An 18,265-nucleotide genomic window follows, 5' to 3' on the forward strand; every position below is an offset into this window, starting at 1 on the left:
CAGGTAAACCTGACCAGTGGTGGCACAGTGGATAGAGGCATTGACCTGGGATGCTGAGGTCCTAGGTTCAAAACCTTGAGGTCGCCGGCTTGAGTGTGGGATCATAGACATGACCCCATGGTAGCTGGCTTGAGCCCAAGGTCACTGGCTTGAGCAAGGGGTCACTCGCTCTGCTGTAGCCCCTCGGTCAAGGTATATATGAGAAAGCAATCAGTGAACAACTGATTGTTGTTGGAGCTGTAACTATGAGTTGATGCTTCTCATCTCTCTCCCCTCCTGTCTATCTCTCTGTCTCTCAAATAAATAAGTAAATACAGTGTGTCCATAAAGTCATGGTGCACTTTTGACCAGTCACAGGAAAGCAACAAAAGATGATAGAAATGTGAAATCTGCATCAAATAAAAGGAAAACTCTCCCAGTTTCATACCTATTCAGTGCAGTTCGATGTGGGCTCACACACAGATTTTTTAGGGCTCCTTAGGTAGCTATCCCGTATAGCCTCTACAGACTCGTCACTGACTGATGGCCTACCAGAACGGGGTTTCTCCACCAAACTGCCGGTTTCCTTCAACTGCTTATCCCACCGAGTCATGTTATTCCTATGTGGTGGCGCTTCGTTATAAACGCGCCGATATTCACGTTGCACTTTGGTCACGGATTCGAATTTAGCGAGCCACAGAACACACTGAACTTTCCTCTGTACCGTCCACATCTCGACTGGCAGGGCCATGGGCTGCTCCGCTGTGTACATGGTGTTTCGTCATCATCTGTGCGTGCGCACATGCTGCCACATCATCCTACAGAAACTGGGAGGGTTTTCCTTGTATTTGGTGCAAATTTCACATTTCTATCGTCTTTTGTTGCTTTCCTGTGACCGGTCAAATGTGCACCCTGACTTTACGGACACAGTGTAGATTCAGGTAGCATTGGTTAATGCCTTACATAATGGTCAGGTGTACAACATTATCATTCGATATCCGTAGGCCCTTCTGCAAGCCCCCTCCCCGGAGTCTGGTATCCTTCTGTTACCGTGTGTCTAACGCCCTCTGTCCTGGGGAGGGGGTGTTTCCTGTGCTTGCCACGCGGTGCGGGGAGCCGGGGGGCTGCCTCCTCCGAGGCGGTGGGAGACTCCAGCTCTGGGCTTTGTTTCTCCACAGAACTGAAGCACGAGATCCTGGTCTGGCGCCTGACGGCTCAGCGCATCAGCCCGGCCAGCCGCGAGGAGACGGCCGTGCGGGGGCTGCTCCTGGGGAAGGTGGTGGCGCTGGAGCGGCTGCTGGCCCGCAGACTGCACACCTTCCACAGGTACCGGCGGGGGCGCGCGGGCCGCCCTCGGGTCACAGCGCCGGGCGCGCCCAGTGGTTACGTGGCGCGGGCCGCCCTCGGGTGACAGCACCGGGCGCGCTCAGTGGTTACATGGCGCGGGCCGCCCTCGGGTCACAGCGCCGGGCGCGCTCAGTGGTTACGTGGCGCGGGCCGCCCTCGGGTCACAGCGCCGGGCGCGCTCAGTGGTTACGTGGCGCGGGCCGCCCTCGGGTCACAGCGCCGGGCGCGTTCAGTGGTTACGTGGCGTGGGCCGCCCTCGGGTCACAGCGCCGGGCGCACTCAGTTATTACGTGGTGCCCTCGGGTGACAGCGCCAGGCGCGCTCAGTGGTTAACATGGCGTGGGCCGCCCTCGGGTGACAGCGCCGGGCGAGTTCAGTGGTTACGTGGCGTGGGCCGCCCTCGGGTGACAGCGCCGGGCGAGTTCAGTGGTTACGTGGCGTGGGCCGCCCTCGGGTGACAGCGCCAGGCGCGTTCAGTGGTTACGTGGCGTGGGCCGCCCTCGGGTGACAGCGCCGGGCGCGTTCAGTGGTTACGTGGCGCGGGCCGCCCTCGGGTCACAGCACCGGGTGTGCTCAGTGGTTACGTGGCGCCCTCGGGTCACAGCACCGGGTGTGCTCAGTGGTTACGTGGCGCGGGCCGCCCTCGGGTCACAGCACCGGGCGCGTTCAGTGATTACGTGGCGCCCTCGGGTCACAGCGCCGGGTGCGCTCAGTTGTTACGTGGCGCGGGCCGCCCTCGGGTCACAGCGCCGGCGCGCTCAATGGTTACGTGGCGCGGGCCGCCCCCAGGTGACAGCGCCGGGCGCGCTCAGTGATTACCTGCCGCCCTCGGGTCACAGCGCCGGGCACGCTCAGTGGTTACAGGGATTACGTGGCGCGGGCCGCCTGCTGGCCACCACCCTCCTCGTGCCTGCCTGTCCCCAATACACAGATTCACTGAGTGACCAAGGGGCTCCACGGAACCACAGAGTGGGGCCGTCGCTGCGCCCTGGGCCAAGCCTCTTGTGTGTTCTCCAGTTGAACCTGCCCTGCGCTCCATGTCGCCCCAGTTCAGGATGAGGAAACCAAGGCTCAGAGAGTTTGAGCAGCTTTCTCAGGGCGAGACAGCAAGGAAATTGTGGCCTGGGACCTAAAGTCACACCTTGTAGCCAACCCCTGTCCCATTGCCACACACCACACCCGTGCTGTCCCTGCAAGCATCCAACATAATTAATGTGGCCCTGGCCGGTTGGCTCAGTGGCAGAGCATCGGCCCGGCGTGTGGATGTCCCGGATTCAATTCCCAGTCAGGGCACACAGAAGAAGTGACCATCTGTTTCTCCACCCCTCCCCCTCCTCCTTCTCTCTCTCTCTGTCTTTCTCTCTGTCTCCCCCTCCTGCAGCCATGGCACAAATGGAGCAAGTTAGCCCCAGGCGCTGAGGATGGCTCCATGGCCTCTGCCTCAGGTGCTGAAATAGCTCAGTTGCCGAGCGAAGCAATGGAATGGTGGCACCAAATGGGGTTTGCCGGGTGGATCCCAGTTGGGGTGCATGCAGGAGTCTGTCTCTCCGCCTCTCAGCTTCTCACTTGATATATTGAATATATATATATTAAATCACTTGATATATATATATATATCAATATATATATATTAAAAAAATAGAATGAAAGAAAATAATTAATGTAACAGACTAATCTGAAAAAATATTTTGGGGAGCTCAGAGAATACCTGCTTGTGCTCAAGTTCATCTCCTGGCATCTGTGTCTGAGCAGAGCTGAGTTGTGAAAAGAGGGACAGCATAGTGGGGAGTTTCCTGTCCACCCCTCAGGGATGTTGACTCATTCTTGCAGTGGAGCCAGGAGCTGGGCACAGACTAGACGGAGGTCCTGCACGCACGGGGCACTGTGGGTCCCTGTGACACTCCATGTGGCAGCAGCCATGTTCCCGACAGCGGGCCGGCCAGCCGAGGACAGCGCTGGGGGCGGTGCCCACACAGACCCCCGCTGCCCCGCAGGGCCCATCTTGCAGGCGGGTGTGTTAGTGGGAGCAGCCACGGGCCAGCCGAGGACAGCACTGGGGGCAGTGTCCGCACAGACCCCCGCTGCCCCGCAGGGCCCGTCTTGCAGGCGGGTGTGTTAGTGGGAGCAGCCACGGGCCAGCCGAGGACAGCACTGGGGGCGGTGTCCGCACAGACCCCCGCTGCCCCGCAGGGCCCGTCTTGCAGGCGGGTGTGTTAGTGGGAGCAGCCACGGGCCAGCCGAGGACAGCACTGGGGGCGGTGCCCGCACAGACCCCCGCTGCCCCGCAGGGCCCGTCTTGCAGGCGGGTGTGTTAGTGGGAGCAGCCACGGGCCAGCCCTGTGGACGGGGGCGGTGCCCACACAGACCCCCGCTGCCCCGCAGGGCCCGTCTTGCAGGCGGGTGTGTTAGTGGGAGCAGCCATGGGCCAGCCCTGTGGACGGGGGCGGTGCCCACACAGACCCCCGCTGCCCCGCAGGGCCCGTCTTGCAGGCGGGTGTGTTAGTGGGAGCAGCCACGGGCCAGCCGAGGACAGCGCTGGGGGCGGTGCCCGCACAGACCCCCGCTGCCCCGCAGGGCCCGTCTTGCAGGCGGGTGTGTTAGTGGGAGCAGCCAGCGCTGGGGGCGGTGCCCGCACAGACCCCCGCTGCCCTGCAGCCGTCTTGCCGGCGGGTGTGTTAGTGGGAGCAGCCACGGGCCAGCCCTGTGGACGGGGGAGGTGCCCGCACAGACCCCCGCTGCCCCGCAGGGCCCGTCTTGCAGGCGGGTGTGTTAGTGGGAGCAGCCACGGGCCAGCCGAGGACAGCGCTGGGGGCGGTGCCCGCACAGACCCCCGCTGCCCCGCAGGGCCCGTCTTGCAGGCGGGTGTGTTAGTGGGAGCAGCCACGGGCCAGCCCTGTGGACGGGGGAGGTGCGCTCTGCCTCATCAGCCTCACCCTTGACTCTGGAGAAGGGGACCTGGTGTCCTCGGATGACAGGACAGCCCTGAGTTACAGGCTGGGGACAGGGTGACCAGTGTCCACAGCAGGCGTGGATCTTGAAAAGAGAAAATGTATGAGTTAAAGATGCAGTCAGCTGCTTCTCCCTGACTATAAAGGGAGAAAATTAAAGAGAGAAGATGGGGTGATGGGAGAGGCTAAAAAAGAAAAGACAAGTTGGAGATTTATTTATCTATTTATTGATTGATTGACTTGAGGGTGAGGGGGAGACAGAAACAGTGATCTATTTCTGTGTGTGCCCTGACCGGGATTCGAACCAACATCGGTTCGACAATGCTTTAACTATCTGGCCAAGGCGAGGAAGTTGTTGTTTTTTTTTTTGTTTGTTTTTTTTATGTATTTTTCTGAAGCTGGAGACGGGGAGAGACAGTCAGACAGACTCCCGCATGTGCCCGACTGGGATACACCCGGCACGCCCACCAGGGGCGACACTCTGCCCACCAGGGGGCGATGCTCTGCCCCTCCAGGGCGTCGCTCTGCCGCGACCAGAGCCACTCCAGCGCCTGGGGCAGAGGCCAAGGAGCCATCCCCAGCGCCCGGGCCATCTTTGCTCCAATGGAGCCTCGGCTGCGGGAGGGGAAGAGAGAGACAGAGAGGAAGGAGGGGGGGGTGGAGAAGCAGATGGACGCTTCTCCTGTGTGCCCTGGCCGGGAATAGAACCCGGGTCCCCCGCACGCCAGGCCGACGCTCTACCACTGAGCCAACCGGCCAGGGCCAAGGAAGTTCTAAAAAATTGATTTCCAGTGAATCAAGATTACCACTGGAGCAAGTGACATTTCTTTTTACTGTTCTTTCCTCGACTTAGCTAGGTTGTAATTCTATTGTCTCCTCATTCTGACCACCAGATTCAGGAAAGTGGGAAGCAAGAGGAAAACAAGGGGGTCTTAGTGTCCCTCCTTCTCTTGTTCACATTTTGGCCAGTGTTCTGATGGGGTCTCGCTTGCGTGCTCACACACATTTCATCAAACGTTCCCTGTGGTATTTTTCTCTTGTTTATTTTTAAAGGGAGAGGAGGGGAGACAGAGAGACAGATACCTACATGCATCCTGAATAGAGATCTCCCTGACAAGCCCACTACGGGGTGATTGAGCCACCTTGGACTGTTGCTCAGCAACTGAACTATTTTTAGCACCTGAAGGCAGGGGCTCCACAGAGCCATCCTCAGTGCCTGGGGCCAACACACTCTGACCAATCAAGCCATGGCTGTGGGAGAGAAAGAGAAAGAGAGAGAGAACAGAGAGGGGTGGAGAAGCAGATGGGCGCTTCTCCTGTGTGCCCTGACCAGGAATTGAACATAGGACATCCACACACTGGCCTGACACTCTACCACTGAGCCAACTGGCCAGGGCCTCCTGTGTTATTTTTCTTTGGAAATACAGAGCAAGCATCTTTCCCGATCCATAAACTTGGCTCTACCGGCCACCTTCCACGCGCCTCGTCATGTGGCCACACTGCGCGTCACAGTGGACGGCACCCAGTGGGCCATGAGCCGCTGACCACGCCCTCCTCACCTCACTGCTCAGGATCACCGGGAACATAATGCGTCTCCTTTTTCCCGTTTTAGACAAATCTCGCAGGAAGATAAGAATTGGGAGACCAACATCCAGGAGTTACAGAAAAAGGTATCGTGGTTTCTTTTCCCAGGAGGTTTCTGACTCACCCCCTCGAAGGGCGTGGTTCCTTTTCTCCGCTTTGCATGAAACTGTAACTGCACATCAGCTCTGTTTTCACGCCTGTGGTCAGACACCAGATGTGTTACCTCCGGGAGTGGGTGGGGAGAATGTTTTCCGAACACGGTGGGTTTGTTTTGTCCACGAATCAGAAGGTTAAACCTTTTCACCTTCCCTGGGAGGTAGGGGGCCTTTTCTGCGGTTGGTGTGGCTGCACGGATGGCCGGCCGGGGCTTGGGGCTCCCTGACCCTCCAAAGCAGGTGGTTCTCAGTTTTGGGATTAGGATGTGGAGGCCAAGGCAGGCGTTAGGGACAGAGAAGGGATAGGTGTGTGCTCTGTCTTGTGGCTCATTATGGGGCTTTTTTGCTCATATATCAGCCTCTGAAGACTTTGTCAGCACCTGGGGACACAGGGTGTCCCTGTCCCCACTGAGAGAGCTCCACTCACGATTGGCTTGAATTCATTGGTGTTTTTATGGAATTTTAATTTAATTCTTAGCAAAAACTATTTCATTGATTTGAGAGAGAGAGAGAGAGAGAGAGAGAGAGAGAAACATAGATTTGTTGCTCCACTTATGTTTCTATTCCTTGGTTGACTCTTGGATGTGCCCTGACTGGGGATCGAACCCGCAACCTTGGCCTCTCGGGATGACGCTTCAACCAACTGAGCTCCCCGGCCAGAGCTAGCATGTTTATTTCCCGTGCGGATGTCAAAGGCTCTAACTCCACATCTGAACGAGTTTTTCCTGTCACACGTTTCCTTGTTATGTTCTTTCAAGTGCCGGGTGTTGGGGGTTTTCCAGCCCCAGCGAGCAGTGGGCACAGACTCGGGCCCCGTACGGGGATGGGCGTGTGGCCGGCACTAGAAGGCTGGTGTCCTCTCTCTCTCTCAGCACAGGATATCAGACAGGATCCTGCTGGCCAAGTGCCTGACGGTGCTGGGGTTCGTCATCCTGATGTTCTTCCTCAATTCCTTTGTCCCCGGAGTCCATCTCGATCTGGGTGAGCCTCATGGTTGTCCATTTCTGTCGCTGAACTTTGTACCTCGACAGCCCAGACGGGAGGGGAGGGTGAGAGCCTGTCTCCGGACGCTGGAGCCGGCACCAGACGGGAGGGGAGGGTGAGAGCCTGTCTCCGGACGCTGGAGCCGGCACCAGACGGGAGGGGAGGGTGAGAGCCTGTCTCCGGACGCTGGAGCCGGCACCAGAGGGAAGGGGAGGGTGAGAGCCTGTCTCCGGACGCTGGAGCCGGCACCAGACGGGAGGGGAGGGTGAGAGCCTGTCTCCGGACGCTGGAGCCGGCACCAGAGGGAAGGGGAGGGTGAGAGCCTGTCTCCGGACGCTGGAGCTGGAACCAGACGGGAGGGGAGGGTGAGAGCCTGTCTCCGGACGCTGGAGCCGGCACCAGACGGGAGGGGAGGGTGAGAGCCTGTCTCCGGACGCTGGAGCCGGCACCAGAGGGAAGGGGAGGGTGAGAGCCTGTCTCCGGACGCTGGAGCCGGCACCAGACGGAAGGGGAGGGTGAGAGCCTGTCTCCGGACGCTGGAGCCGGCACCAGACGGGAAGGGGAGGGTGAGAGCCTGTCTCCGGACGCTGGAGCCGGCACCAGAGGGAAGGGGAGGGTGAGAGCCTGTCTCCGGACGCTGGAGCTGGAACCAGAGGGAAGGGGAGGGTGAGAGCCTGTCTCCGGACGCTGGAGCTGGCACCAGAGGGAAGGGGAGGGTGAGAGCCTGTCTCCGGACGCTGGAGCTGGAACCAGAGGGAAGGGGAGGGTGAGAGCCTGTTTCCGGACGCTGGAGCCGGCACCAGAGGGAAGGGGAGGGTGAGAGCCTGTCTCCGGACGCTGGAGCCGGCACCAGACGGGAAGGGGAGGGTGAGAGCCCGTCTCCGGACGCTGGAGCCGGCACCAGACGGGAGGGGAGGGTGAGAGCCCGTCTCCAGACGCTGGAGCCGGAACCAGACGGGAGGGGAGGGTGAGAGCCCGTCTCCAGACGCTGGAGCCGGCACCAGACGGAAGGGGAGGGTGAGAGCCTGTCTCCGGACGCTGGAGCCGGCACCAGACGGGAGGGGAGGGTGAGAGCCTGTCTCCAGACGCTGGAGCCGGCACCAGACGGGAGGGGAGGGTGAGAGCCTGTCTCCGGACGCTGGAGCCGGCACCAGAGGGAAGGGGAGGGTGAGAGCCTGTCTCCGGACGCTGGAGCCGGCACCAGACGGGAGGGGAGGGTGAGAGCCTGTCTCCAGACGCTGGAGCCGGCACCAGACGGGAGAGGAGGGTGAGAGCCTGTCTCCGGACGCTGGAGCCGGCACCAGACGGGAGGGGAGGGTGAGAGCCTGTCTCCGGACGCTGGAGCCGGCACTAGACGGAAGGGGAGGGTGAGAGCCTGTCTCCGGACGCTGGAGCCGGCACCAGACGGGAGGGGAGGGTGAGAGCCTGTCTCCGGACGCTGGAGCTGGAACCAGACGGGAGGGGAGGGTGAGAGCCTGTCTCCAGACGCTGGAGCCGGCGCCAGACGGGAGGGGAGGGTGAGAGCCTGTCTCCGGACGCTGGAGCCGGCACCAGCAAGGGCAGAGATGGAGGGTGTCCCCTTTCAGGGACCAAAGGAAGCCTTTCTGTGCAACCTGGGCTTTTGTTTTTTTTTCAGGGAAGGTGGGGGAGAGAGGCAGAAAGGTGGGGGCACGTCCTGGGTTCTCAACCCCTCCAAGGTTTACTATTAGGAGGGACAGTGTAGAGAATTCATAGCATCCTCTCGTTGGAACATGATAACCACATCTTTTTGTGTGCGTGTGTGTGTATTTTTCTGATATTAGAAGTGGGGAGACAGACTCCCGTATGTGCCCAACTGGGATCCACCTGGCATTCCCACCAGGGGCGATGCTCCGCCCATCTGGGGCGTCGCTCTGTTGCAACTGGAGCCACTCTAGCGCCTGAGGCAGAGGCCATGGAGCCATCCTCAGCGCCCGGGTCAACTTTGCTCCAATGGAGCCTTGGCTGCGGGAGGGGAAGAGAGAGACAAAGAGAGAAAGGAGAGGAGGAAAGGTGGAGAAGCAGATGGGCGCTTCTCCTGTGTGCCCTGACCAGGAATCGAACCCGGGATTCCTGCACGCCAGGCTGACGCTCTACCGCTGAGCCAGCCGGCCAGGGCCGATAACCACATCTTTATACTGGTCCCCAAGAAGCACCCCAGAAGAGATGGGAAGTTGCAGCAGCAGCAGGGCCGCAGGGCTGCAGGCTGGACGATTAGCCAGCCAACAGTGAGCCAGCCAGTGGTCTCCACAGCTCACCGTCTATATCCGAGGGTGCCTCCATCTTCCCACGCCCAGGGCCAGCTGTCCCTGGAGGTCTCTCTGCTCGGGCTTTCACAGTTATGCGGTGACTTCCCACTGTCCTGAGCCCCGTGTTGAGGTCCGGGGCCTGTGTCCCCACCGGCAACGTGGACCCTGGTGGGTGGTGCTCTCTGGGTATCTCATGAGCCCGCCACCTTGCCACTCTGTGTTCACGCTTCGTATTTTCCTGAGACCTTTCTGATTGGTTTGACAGGCGTCTCTGGGGAGGGGGTTTGGTTAATTGGATGAAAACGAGACACCACCACGTCCCCCCCAGATGCACCCCCATTCTCCCAGAACCACCCCCCTCCCGGAAGTCTAGATTGAGGAGGAAGGCACATTTCAGGGGGTGGCGGGGACTGTTCTTTCCAAAGCGAGCTTTGCCGAGATGCGGAGAACTCTTATAAGGACTCGACATCCTGAAACGGGAAGACTGTAAACTTCTGCAGAAAGCGGAAGCCTTCCAACTTTGTAAAAGGGAACTGAGGAGCCTGACCAGGCGGTGGCGCAGTGGATAGAGCGTCGGACTGGGATGTGGAGGACCCAGGTTCGAGACCCCGAGGTCAACAGCTTGAGCGCAGGCTTGTCTGGTTTGAGCAAAGCAAAGCTCACCAGCTTGAGCCCAAAGGTTACTGGCTCGAGCAAGGGGTCACTCGGTCTGCTGTAGCCCCCTCCCACCGGGTCAAGGCGCATGTGAGAAATCAATCAATGAACAACTAAGGAACCGCAATGAAGAATTGATGCTTCTCATCTCTCTCCCTTCCTGTCTGTCCTTATCTGTCCCTCTCTCTGATTCTCTCTGTTTCTCCCACAAAAAAAAAAGGGGGGGGGACAGAGGAGGACTCTGCCCGGCCTTTGTCAGTCCTGGCACAGCCCAGCTCCGTGGGTCCTTGGCTCCCATGAGAATCTCTGTAGAGTGTGACTCAGTTTCCCTTCACTGTCCTATGCAGATTTCTAGTCTCACACCTTGCACCCGTCTTCTCAGCCTCCCAGAAAGCACAGCGGGTGAGGGCGGGGGCCATGGTCACCATTCACAGCCACCTGGCAAAGAAGAGAGTCCCCTGACGACACATGGAGGGTCCTTCCCCCTCAACAGCATAGCCTGGGGTAAACTCCGGATCGCTGGGTCATCACACCCAAGTCCACGCAGTCCCGACCTGAGACTCTTGGCACCAAAGAGGTTTCAGAGTTCAGCTGTTCTTGTTTCTCTCTTACAAACACTGTTCGTGGCGCATCTTGAACTGCATACTCGTGCAACACCATCCGCCCCAAGAGGCCCAGCGCCAGGCCCCCTGGGGTCTGGGTGTTTCTACTTCTGCAGCAAAAACACGACTTCTCTACCCAAGGTGGGGACAGATCACGACCCCCATGTCACCTCATTCCCATCCAAGTCAGCTTCTTTTGAATTTTGACCTGAAACTTATTTTATTTATTTATTTTTTTAAAAAAGTTCTCTGCTGAACTTTGGGATGTTTAGAGTAGTTAGATCAGTGGTCCCCAACCCCTGGGCTGTGGACCGGTACCGGTCCGTGGGCCATTTGGTACCGGTCCGCAGAGAAAGAATAAATAACTTACATTATTTCTGTTTTATTTATATTTAAGTCTGAACGATGTTATTTTATTTTATTTATTTATTTTTTACAGAGACAGAGAGAGAGAGGGATAGATAGGGACAGACAGACAGGAAGGGAGAGAGATGAGAAGCATCAATTATCAGTTTTTCGTTGCGACATCTTAGTTGTTCATTGATTGCTTTCTCATATGTGCCTTGACCATGGGCCTTCAGCAGACCAAGTAACTCTTTGCTCAAGCCAGCGACCTTGAGTCCAAGCTGGTGAACTTTGCTCAAACCAGATGAGCCTGCGCTCAAGCTGGCAACCTCGGGGTCTCAAACCTGGGTCCTCCACATCCCAGTCCAACGCTCTATCCACTGCGCCACCGCCTAGTCAGGCTGATGTTTTATTTTTAAAAAAATGATCAGATTCCCTCTGTGACATCCGTCTAAGACTCACTCTTGATGCTTGTCTCGGTCATGTGATCCATTTATCCGTCCCACCCTAAAGGCTGGTCTGTGAAAATATTTTCTGACATTAAAAACCGATCCGTGGCCCAAAAACGGTTGGGGACCACCGGGTTCGATAACGGCTGATGAAACTATAAAAAGAATCCGCTGAGCTGGCTTCCACATGTCCCTTGGGCCTTAAAATTTATCACCTTGATTAGCCATTTTCCAGGCCACCTCTTTTGAAAATTAATCCGGAGAGTTCCCCCTGGGGGCACTCACAATGGGTTTGATTAGGTTTTCAGTCCGGAGATTTTTTTTTTCCTCCTCTGTGATTATTCTCCTGATTGTGGTGTGGAAACTACTGGCGTTCTCCATGTCCCTCCCCCCCCCCCCACCCGTCCCATTGCGAGTCATTTCATCGTTGTCTTTGCGGAGGTATTTTTAGCCCCCAAGAAAGCCGTCAGCTTGACCAGTCTTAATCAAGTGGGGCTGTGAGGACCGACTCCAGGGGGAGGGGTGGGGGGGCCCCTGGCAGGGCAGATGCGGGGAAAAGAAAGGCACCCCCCCTTTCAGAGGCTGAGCTCCCCCCTCAAACTCTCCATCCTTTATTCTTAGCCTCGTGCTTCTTTTTTCTATTCATGGGCTCTTTTTTCCACTTGTGTGGTCTGTCTCTACTCACTCATGGCATGATAGTAGCCAGCAGTCTCGGGAGTGTCCTGAGTTATAGGGGGCCTCTTTCAGCCGCACCGAGAGAAAAGGCTGTTCTGAACCCCCAGTTCCTTGCTGTAGTGTAGAGACTGGTGGGTCCAAGTTGGGTTAGCTTCCTTTCCTAACCAGGAACGCTGACCTGCCAGGACAGGGGCCCCATGGTTAGGCGTGACCCGGTATGGCTGCAGGTGTAAGACTTAGAGGGGTCGTGGCAAGCTGGACAGACCACCCTCCGCAAACTTCCTGCTGTTTTTTTTTTTTTTTTTGTATTTTTCTGAAGCTGGAAATGGGGAGAGACAGTCAGACAGACTCCCGCATGCGCCCGACCGGGATCCACCCGGCACGCCCACCAGGGGCAACGCTCTGCCCACCAGGGGGCGATGCTCTGCCCCTCCGGGGCGTCGCTCTGCTGCGACCAGAACCACTCTAGCGCCTGGGGCAGAGGCCATCTTTGCTCCAATGGAGCCTTGGCTGCGGGAGGGGAAGAGAGAGACAGAGAGGAAGGAGGGGGAGGGGTGGAGAAGCAAATGGGCGCTTCTCCTGTGTGCCCTGGCCAGGAATCGAACCCGGGTCCCCCACACTCCAGGCCGATGCTCTACCGCTGAGCCAACCGGCCAGGGCCACTTCCTGCTGTTTTTTTTTTTTCCACCAGGCACGCCAGTTCCTAGTAAATAATTTCAGTTCCGTCTTCCATTTATTTATCCAGCCATTCCTTCAGGCCCCGCCGTGGAAAAGCTAGTCTAGGGACTGTGGGTAGTGCGGGGGACATAAAAGCCAAGCCACTGTCCTCATCGGTATCCCGTCCTAGGGGGGGACATGGGCCTGTGTTGACTCCTGAGTGTTCATTGGGGACTGCCTGGCCGGACAGAACACCGAAACCCTCACCGTCGGACTGAGGCAGGGCGTGAGCCCCAGGTCACACACTGCTGGGGAGACGGTTTCCGTAACGCAAGTGCAGCCAAACTGTTCCAGGTGTTCAGATAAAAGAGGATTCGGTTAGGAGGAGGAAGGAAGTGAGTAGGAGGAAGAGGAAGAAGACTAGGAGGAAGTGGAGGAGGAGAGGAAGAGGTGGGGGAAAGGCCTGCACTGAACATACCGTATTTTTCTCTCCATAAGACGCACCTGACCGTAAGGCACACCTAGGGTTTTAAGGAGGAAAATTAAAAAAAAAAATTCTGAACCAAATGGTGTGTTAAAATATTTAATAAAATACCGTATTTTACTGCTCCATAAGACACACGGGCATTTCCCCCTCTACTTTTGGGGGAAAAGAGTGCGTCTTCACGGAGTGAAAAATATGGTATGTTCAGTTTGCCGAATAAGTGGTCCTCAGCCAAGAAAAAAGCAGTCAGAAGATGAGATCTCAACGGATTTGTGACTGTGTGAACCGCAGCTCTCCGCCCCTGTCTTTGCCTCTCAGGGTGGATTGCCATCCTGGGCGCCCTCTGGTTGCTAGTTCTGGCCGACATCCGCGACTTCGAGATCATCCTGCACCGCGTGGAATGGGCGACCCTGCTCTTCTTTGCGGCCCTCTTTGTTCTGATGGAGGTGAGACACTCAGGACTTGGGGGGCAGAAATGATCGGGTTTTTCCCCCCTAGTTTTTACAACTTCCTGGAATGCTGAGGTCGCCGGTTCAAACAGGGGCGCGAGGTCAAGGCAGTGATGAGAAACAGCTATGACGAGTTGATGCTTCCCACTCTCCCCGCCTCCCCTTCTCTCTCTCCCTCTCTAAAATCAAGTTTGACAGGTCTCCACATGTATGGTTCATTGAGCGGATGAAGACAGCCTGCGTGTTAGGTCTCCCCACATGTTCATCCAAGGGTAACGGTGGTGGAGGCTGCCGGGAGACTTGTCAGTTCGCACAGGTGTTATCTCAGCCGCCTGACTGTTCCTGATAAAAAATGTGTGCTCGATTGTCATGTAGTGTTTTGGGGTTTGTTTTTTTTCCCTTGAATTATCTTGGGGTTTGTAAACGTGTTCGAAATTCATTTGCTATAAAGGAGTTGGGTTTAAAAATGAAAACAATAATAATAATAATAATAATAACTGTCACAAAAGAGATAAAGTCGTTGGGTTTGGGACAAAATGACTTCTTGGCCTTGGGCCAGGGAGCTCAGTTGATGAGAGCATCATCCTGAGACACCAAGGTTGCAGGATCAATACCCAGTCAGGGCACAGGCACAACTCAACCAGTGAATACATCAAACAACAAATTGATATTTCTCTCTCTCTCTCTCTCTCTTCCCTTCTTTCTCTAAACTCAGTGAATTCATTTTTTTTTAAATGACTTCTTACAGCAAGTTTACAGGGTAACAATGTCTGTTTCATTTTGTGTGACGTTTAACCACACATTCCGTGGTATCACGGGGAGAGCCTGCCTCAGAGGAAACAGTGAATAACCGGTATTGTTTTAGTGACAATTGTTCACATTATTCACAGCACTTTGCAATCTTAAGACTTGGTTCTTGAGCATGTACCCTCCTTCAATGCAGAGGTCGAGTGCTGTGGAAAAATACTGCAAGTGTCTCACGTGAATTGCCCTAGCTTGCTGATAACCTTAACACACTTCCTTCCTCCCTCCCTCCCTCCCTCCCTCCTTCCCTTTCTTCCTTCCTTCCTTTCTTCCTTCCTTCCTTTCTTCCTCCTTTCTCCTTCCTTCCTTCCTTCCCTCCTTCCTTCCATCCATCCATCCATCGATTGATTTTAGAGAGAGAGGAAGGGAGAGAGAGAGAGAGAAACAATGCTTTGTGGTCCCACTTATTCATGCATTCATCGAGTGATTCCTGTATGTGCCCTGACCAGGGATCGAAGCTGCCACCATATCGGGACAATGCTCCAAACTTATTTCCATTTTGAATACGTGGTTTTTGTAAAGCTTGCCTACATTCTCAGTTTTAAACTGATTCCTGTCTCATGCCCATTCCTCTAGGCGCTGGCCCACCTCCACTTAATAGAATACGTCGGCGAACAGACCGCTCTGCTGATCAAGGTATGTTCTGTGTGGTGATAGATTGTGCTCAGGCCACACTGTTCCTTTGGTTTTGTAAAAAAAAAAAAAATCTGGCAAGAATAAGTCATGTCAATTATGTAAAAAAGCATAGGCAGGGACCTGTTTTATCCTGGGTAGCCTTGAGATGAAGAAGGGAGAATTTAAAAAATATAGAGATGTCATCGCAGATGCCTGTGATTTTGCTATTAGCCTTGGGTTAAAACCTGTCTGAGACAGACAGCCGTTGTGACAACGGTCTCAGTAAGTAAGTGATGGCAGGAGGTCCCACCCCTGGCGCTGTGCCGGGAGCACCAGTCGGTGTGACCGGTGTGACCAGTGTGCTAGCGCCAGGCGCGGGCCCACCTGCTCCCCTAACGCACGGCGGGGGGGCTTGAGTACGGCGAGGGCTCACTCCGCTCCGGTACCTGTGGGCTGGTCCCGCACGCACACCCGGGTCTGCCTTGGTCTCTGCGCGTGTCAGAGGAAGGACAGACAGCCCTGCGTGCCGAGTATCTGAGGTACGCAGCTCTGCCACCGTCTGCCCCTTCCAGATGGTGCCCGAGGACCGGCGCCTGGCGGCTGCCATCGTCCTGGTGGTCTGGGTTTCGGCCGTCGCATCCTCCCTGATCGACAACATCCCGTTCACAGCGACCATGGTGAGTCGCAGGTCTCCTCCGGGTGGCCAGGGCCCAGCGTCCGGCCGGGACACAGTGTGGGCTCACCTGCCCCCCGGAGGCGGCGGAGGCAGGGCCCCGTCCCATGGTGGCACCGCAGGCTTAGAGGACAGAGGGCGGAGCCCGGGCAGCTCACTGCAGCCAGGGGCCCTCAGCTGCCTGGTCAGCCCCACCCGCTGACAGCTGCCACCACCCCCCCCTCACCCCCCCCCCCCCCCCCCCCGTGAAAGAGGCCGTCTTTTTGTTTTGCTTTTAAAGAAAATCGGAAAACGCCCAATTGGTAAGTAGTCCGATTGGAATGTCCTGTGCTGTCTGGCCTTGTGCGGCCTCTGGTGCTGGACGTGTGCAGGACTTTGTTTGAATTATCTATGTGCTTTGGACCTGGCCGAGGATGGGGGCAACATAAGGGGCTTTCACGGGGCTGCCCTCTGACCTGGAGCAGCACTGTGAGTCCCCGTGTGACAAAGTAAAGGCAGCAGCGGGAACCCGGGGTCCATCCACAGACACCTGGCCTCCCAGGGGTGCCGGGTGCGTGGAGGGCGTGTTCGCTCTTGCTCTTGAAGGCCACCCCCCCTGCTGCTGACCTAGGTGCCCTCAGGGCTGGTTGGATGCATCTGTCCGTCACCCCGGGTCGGGGATGCATCTGTCCGTCACCCCGGGTCGGGGATGCATCTGTCCGTCACCCCGGGTCGGGGATGCATCTGTCTGTCACCCTGGGTCGGGGATGCATCTGTCCGTCACCCCGGGTCGGGGTTCCTGGGCTCCTCAAGACGGGAATCGAGAGGAAAGCCGGGAGGCATTCCCAGACAGATGGTATGATGTCTGTGCTCGAGCAGCCTGGGAGAAAGGCCGTCCTCAGAACCGGCCCACGCACGGGGCTGGTGGAGCGAGGTGGTTCCGGTCCCAGGGGCTGTGTGGGGCTCCGTGCGACCTGATTTAAGACCTACAACAGCAGCAGCTGGGGTCAGAGGAGGAGGGGAAGGAGGACCAGTCTGCCCGTCACACAGCGGGCAACAAAGACGAACCCAGGGGGCCCTGGCCAATTGGCCCAGTGGTAGAGCATCAGCCTGGAGTGTGGAAGTCCCGGGTTCGATTCCCGGTCAGGGCACACAGGAGAAGCATTTGTCTGCTTCCCCACCCCCCCCCCTCCTTCCTCTCTGTCTCTCTCTTCCCCTCCCGCAGCCAAGGCTCCATTGGAGTAAAGTTGGCCCGGGTGCTGAGGATGGCTCTGTGGCCTCTGCCTCAGGCGCTAGAGTGGCTCTGGTTGCAACAGAGCAACGCCCCAAATGGGCAGAGCGTCACCCCTGGTGGGCGTGCTGGGTGGATCCCGGTCAGGTGCATGCGGGAGTCTGTCTGCCTCCCCACTTCTTACTTCAGAGAAATACAAAAAAAAAAAGGTGAACCCACGGCTCCAACTCAGGGTTGTGCGGGTTCCCGGGTCCCCTCCGCTTTCCTGTTGAACATCCCATGCTCCTCGCCGGTCGTGGGCAGGAAGAGCGCTTTGTATGGCGGGGGTCCGCCGCAGCCTGGGCCGCTCCTCTGGGCACCCGCGGGTCGTCTGCGAGTGTCCTTCTCCTCTGCAGATCCCCGTGCTCCTGAGCCTCAGTCAGGACCCTGAAGTCAGCCTGCCTGCCCCGCCGCTGATGTACGCGCTGGCCCTGGGCGCCTGCCTGGGAGGTGAGGAGGGGGCGGGGACGCGCGGCGCGGGGGTGTGACTGTGACAGCAGCCGTGCTGGGGGCGGGTCACGCTGCGGGAGGGGAGGAGGGTCGGGCAGAGTCCTGAGCAGAAACCCTGTGTGCGTGCAGCCTGACACCCCCTGCTCCGTGCAGAGCTGCCCTGGCCCCCTGTGCCCCATGGCCTGGGGACCGTCACTGCTTATGACTGAGAGCTCCTGTTCTCCTGTAGTGCCTGGGCCCACGTGGCTTATGTTTAATTATTAGCAATAATTGCGCCTCGGATAAACCTCATTGGCTACGATACTGCCACTGCGCAAAGCTGTGGCTTATGTTTAGAAACAAGATTCCGAAAGGGAAGCCATCCTCACTCGCAGTTTCTTACCCGTCCTTATGGAGCCGGGGGAAATGACGTGAGGACCTAACGAGTAGGGACATGAGCCTTCGAGTAAGGAGGAAAAGGATTTTATCGGGAGGGTTCGGAGTGTTCTTCGGAGAAACCGAAACGTGAGTGAGAGGAAGCGTCAGGGGAGAGGAATCTCTGGGGAGCGGACACGGGGGCTCCTCCGTCCACAGTCGTCCTCGACGTGGGTGCGTTGGGGGGCTGCCCGCTAACTCTCCTCACATTCAGGGGCCTGATCGCCTTGGCAAACCAGGAGAGGATCGTGAAGACTCTCAGATAAACACACCAGATACATCTGCAGGGTTTTGGTCTTAACCTCCAGGCATTGCCTGGATAATCCGGCATTCTTTGTTCTCTGATTGATCTCTGACGGCGAAATCGATGACCTTCTGTTTAGTTTATCTCCTTGTTGGTAAAGGGGGAGATTTTTTTTTTTGTCATTCAGAGCCGTTGCTGTGATTGCTGGAAGCAGCGAGTTCACATCGTAGTCAGCAA

General features: G+C 57.2%; 1 protein-coding gene and 1 pseudogene across 5 annotated transcripts in view; one reads left to right on the forward strand and one right to left on the reverse strand.

Moving 5' to 3' along the window:
• Positions 1 to 18,265, forward strand: part of OCA2 (OCA2 melanosomal transmembrane protein) — a 75,681-nt gene that overhangs the window by 37,378 nt on the left and 20,038 nt on the right. For all 5 annotated transcript variants that reach the window (XM_066355693.1, XM_066355697.1, XM_066355695.1 and 2 more), the window contains exons 16-22: positions 1,158 to 1,305; positions 5,887 to 5,944; positions 6,886 to 6,994; positions 13,449 to 13,576; positions 14,960 to 15,019; positions 15,571 to 15,675; positions 17,277 to 17,370. In XM_066355693.1, coding sequence (XP_066211790.1) covers positions 1,158 to 1,305; positions 5,887 to 5,944; positions 6,886 to 6,994; positions 13,449 to 13,576; positions 14,960 to 15,019; positions 15,571 to 15,675; positions 17,277 to 17,370 — 702 coding nt within the window. The remainder of the gene's footprint in view (positions 1 to 1,157; positions 1,306 to 5,886; positions 5,945 to 6,885; positions 6,995 to 13,448; positions 13,577 to 14,959; positions 15,020 to 15,570; positions 15,676 to 17,276; positions 17,371 to 18,265) is intronic.
• On the reverse strand, positions 17,613 to 17,691 carry LOC136385087 (U4 spliceosomal RNA; annotated as a pseudogene).

Source organism: Saccopteryx leptura, chromosome 13 (assembly GCF_036850995.1).
Source record: "Saccopteryx leptura isolate mSacLep1 chromosome 13, mSacLep1_pri_phased_curated, whole genome shotgun sequence".
Taxonomy (NCBI): Eukaryota; Metazoa; Chordata; class Mammalia; order Chiroptera; family Emballonuridae; genus Saccopteryx; species Saccopteryx leptura.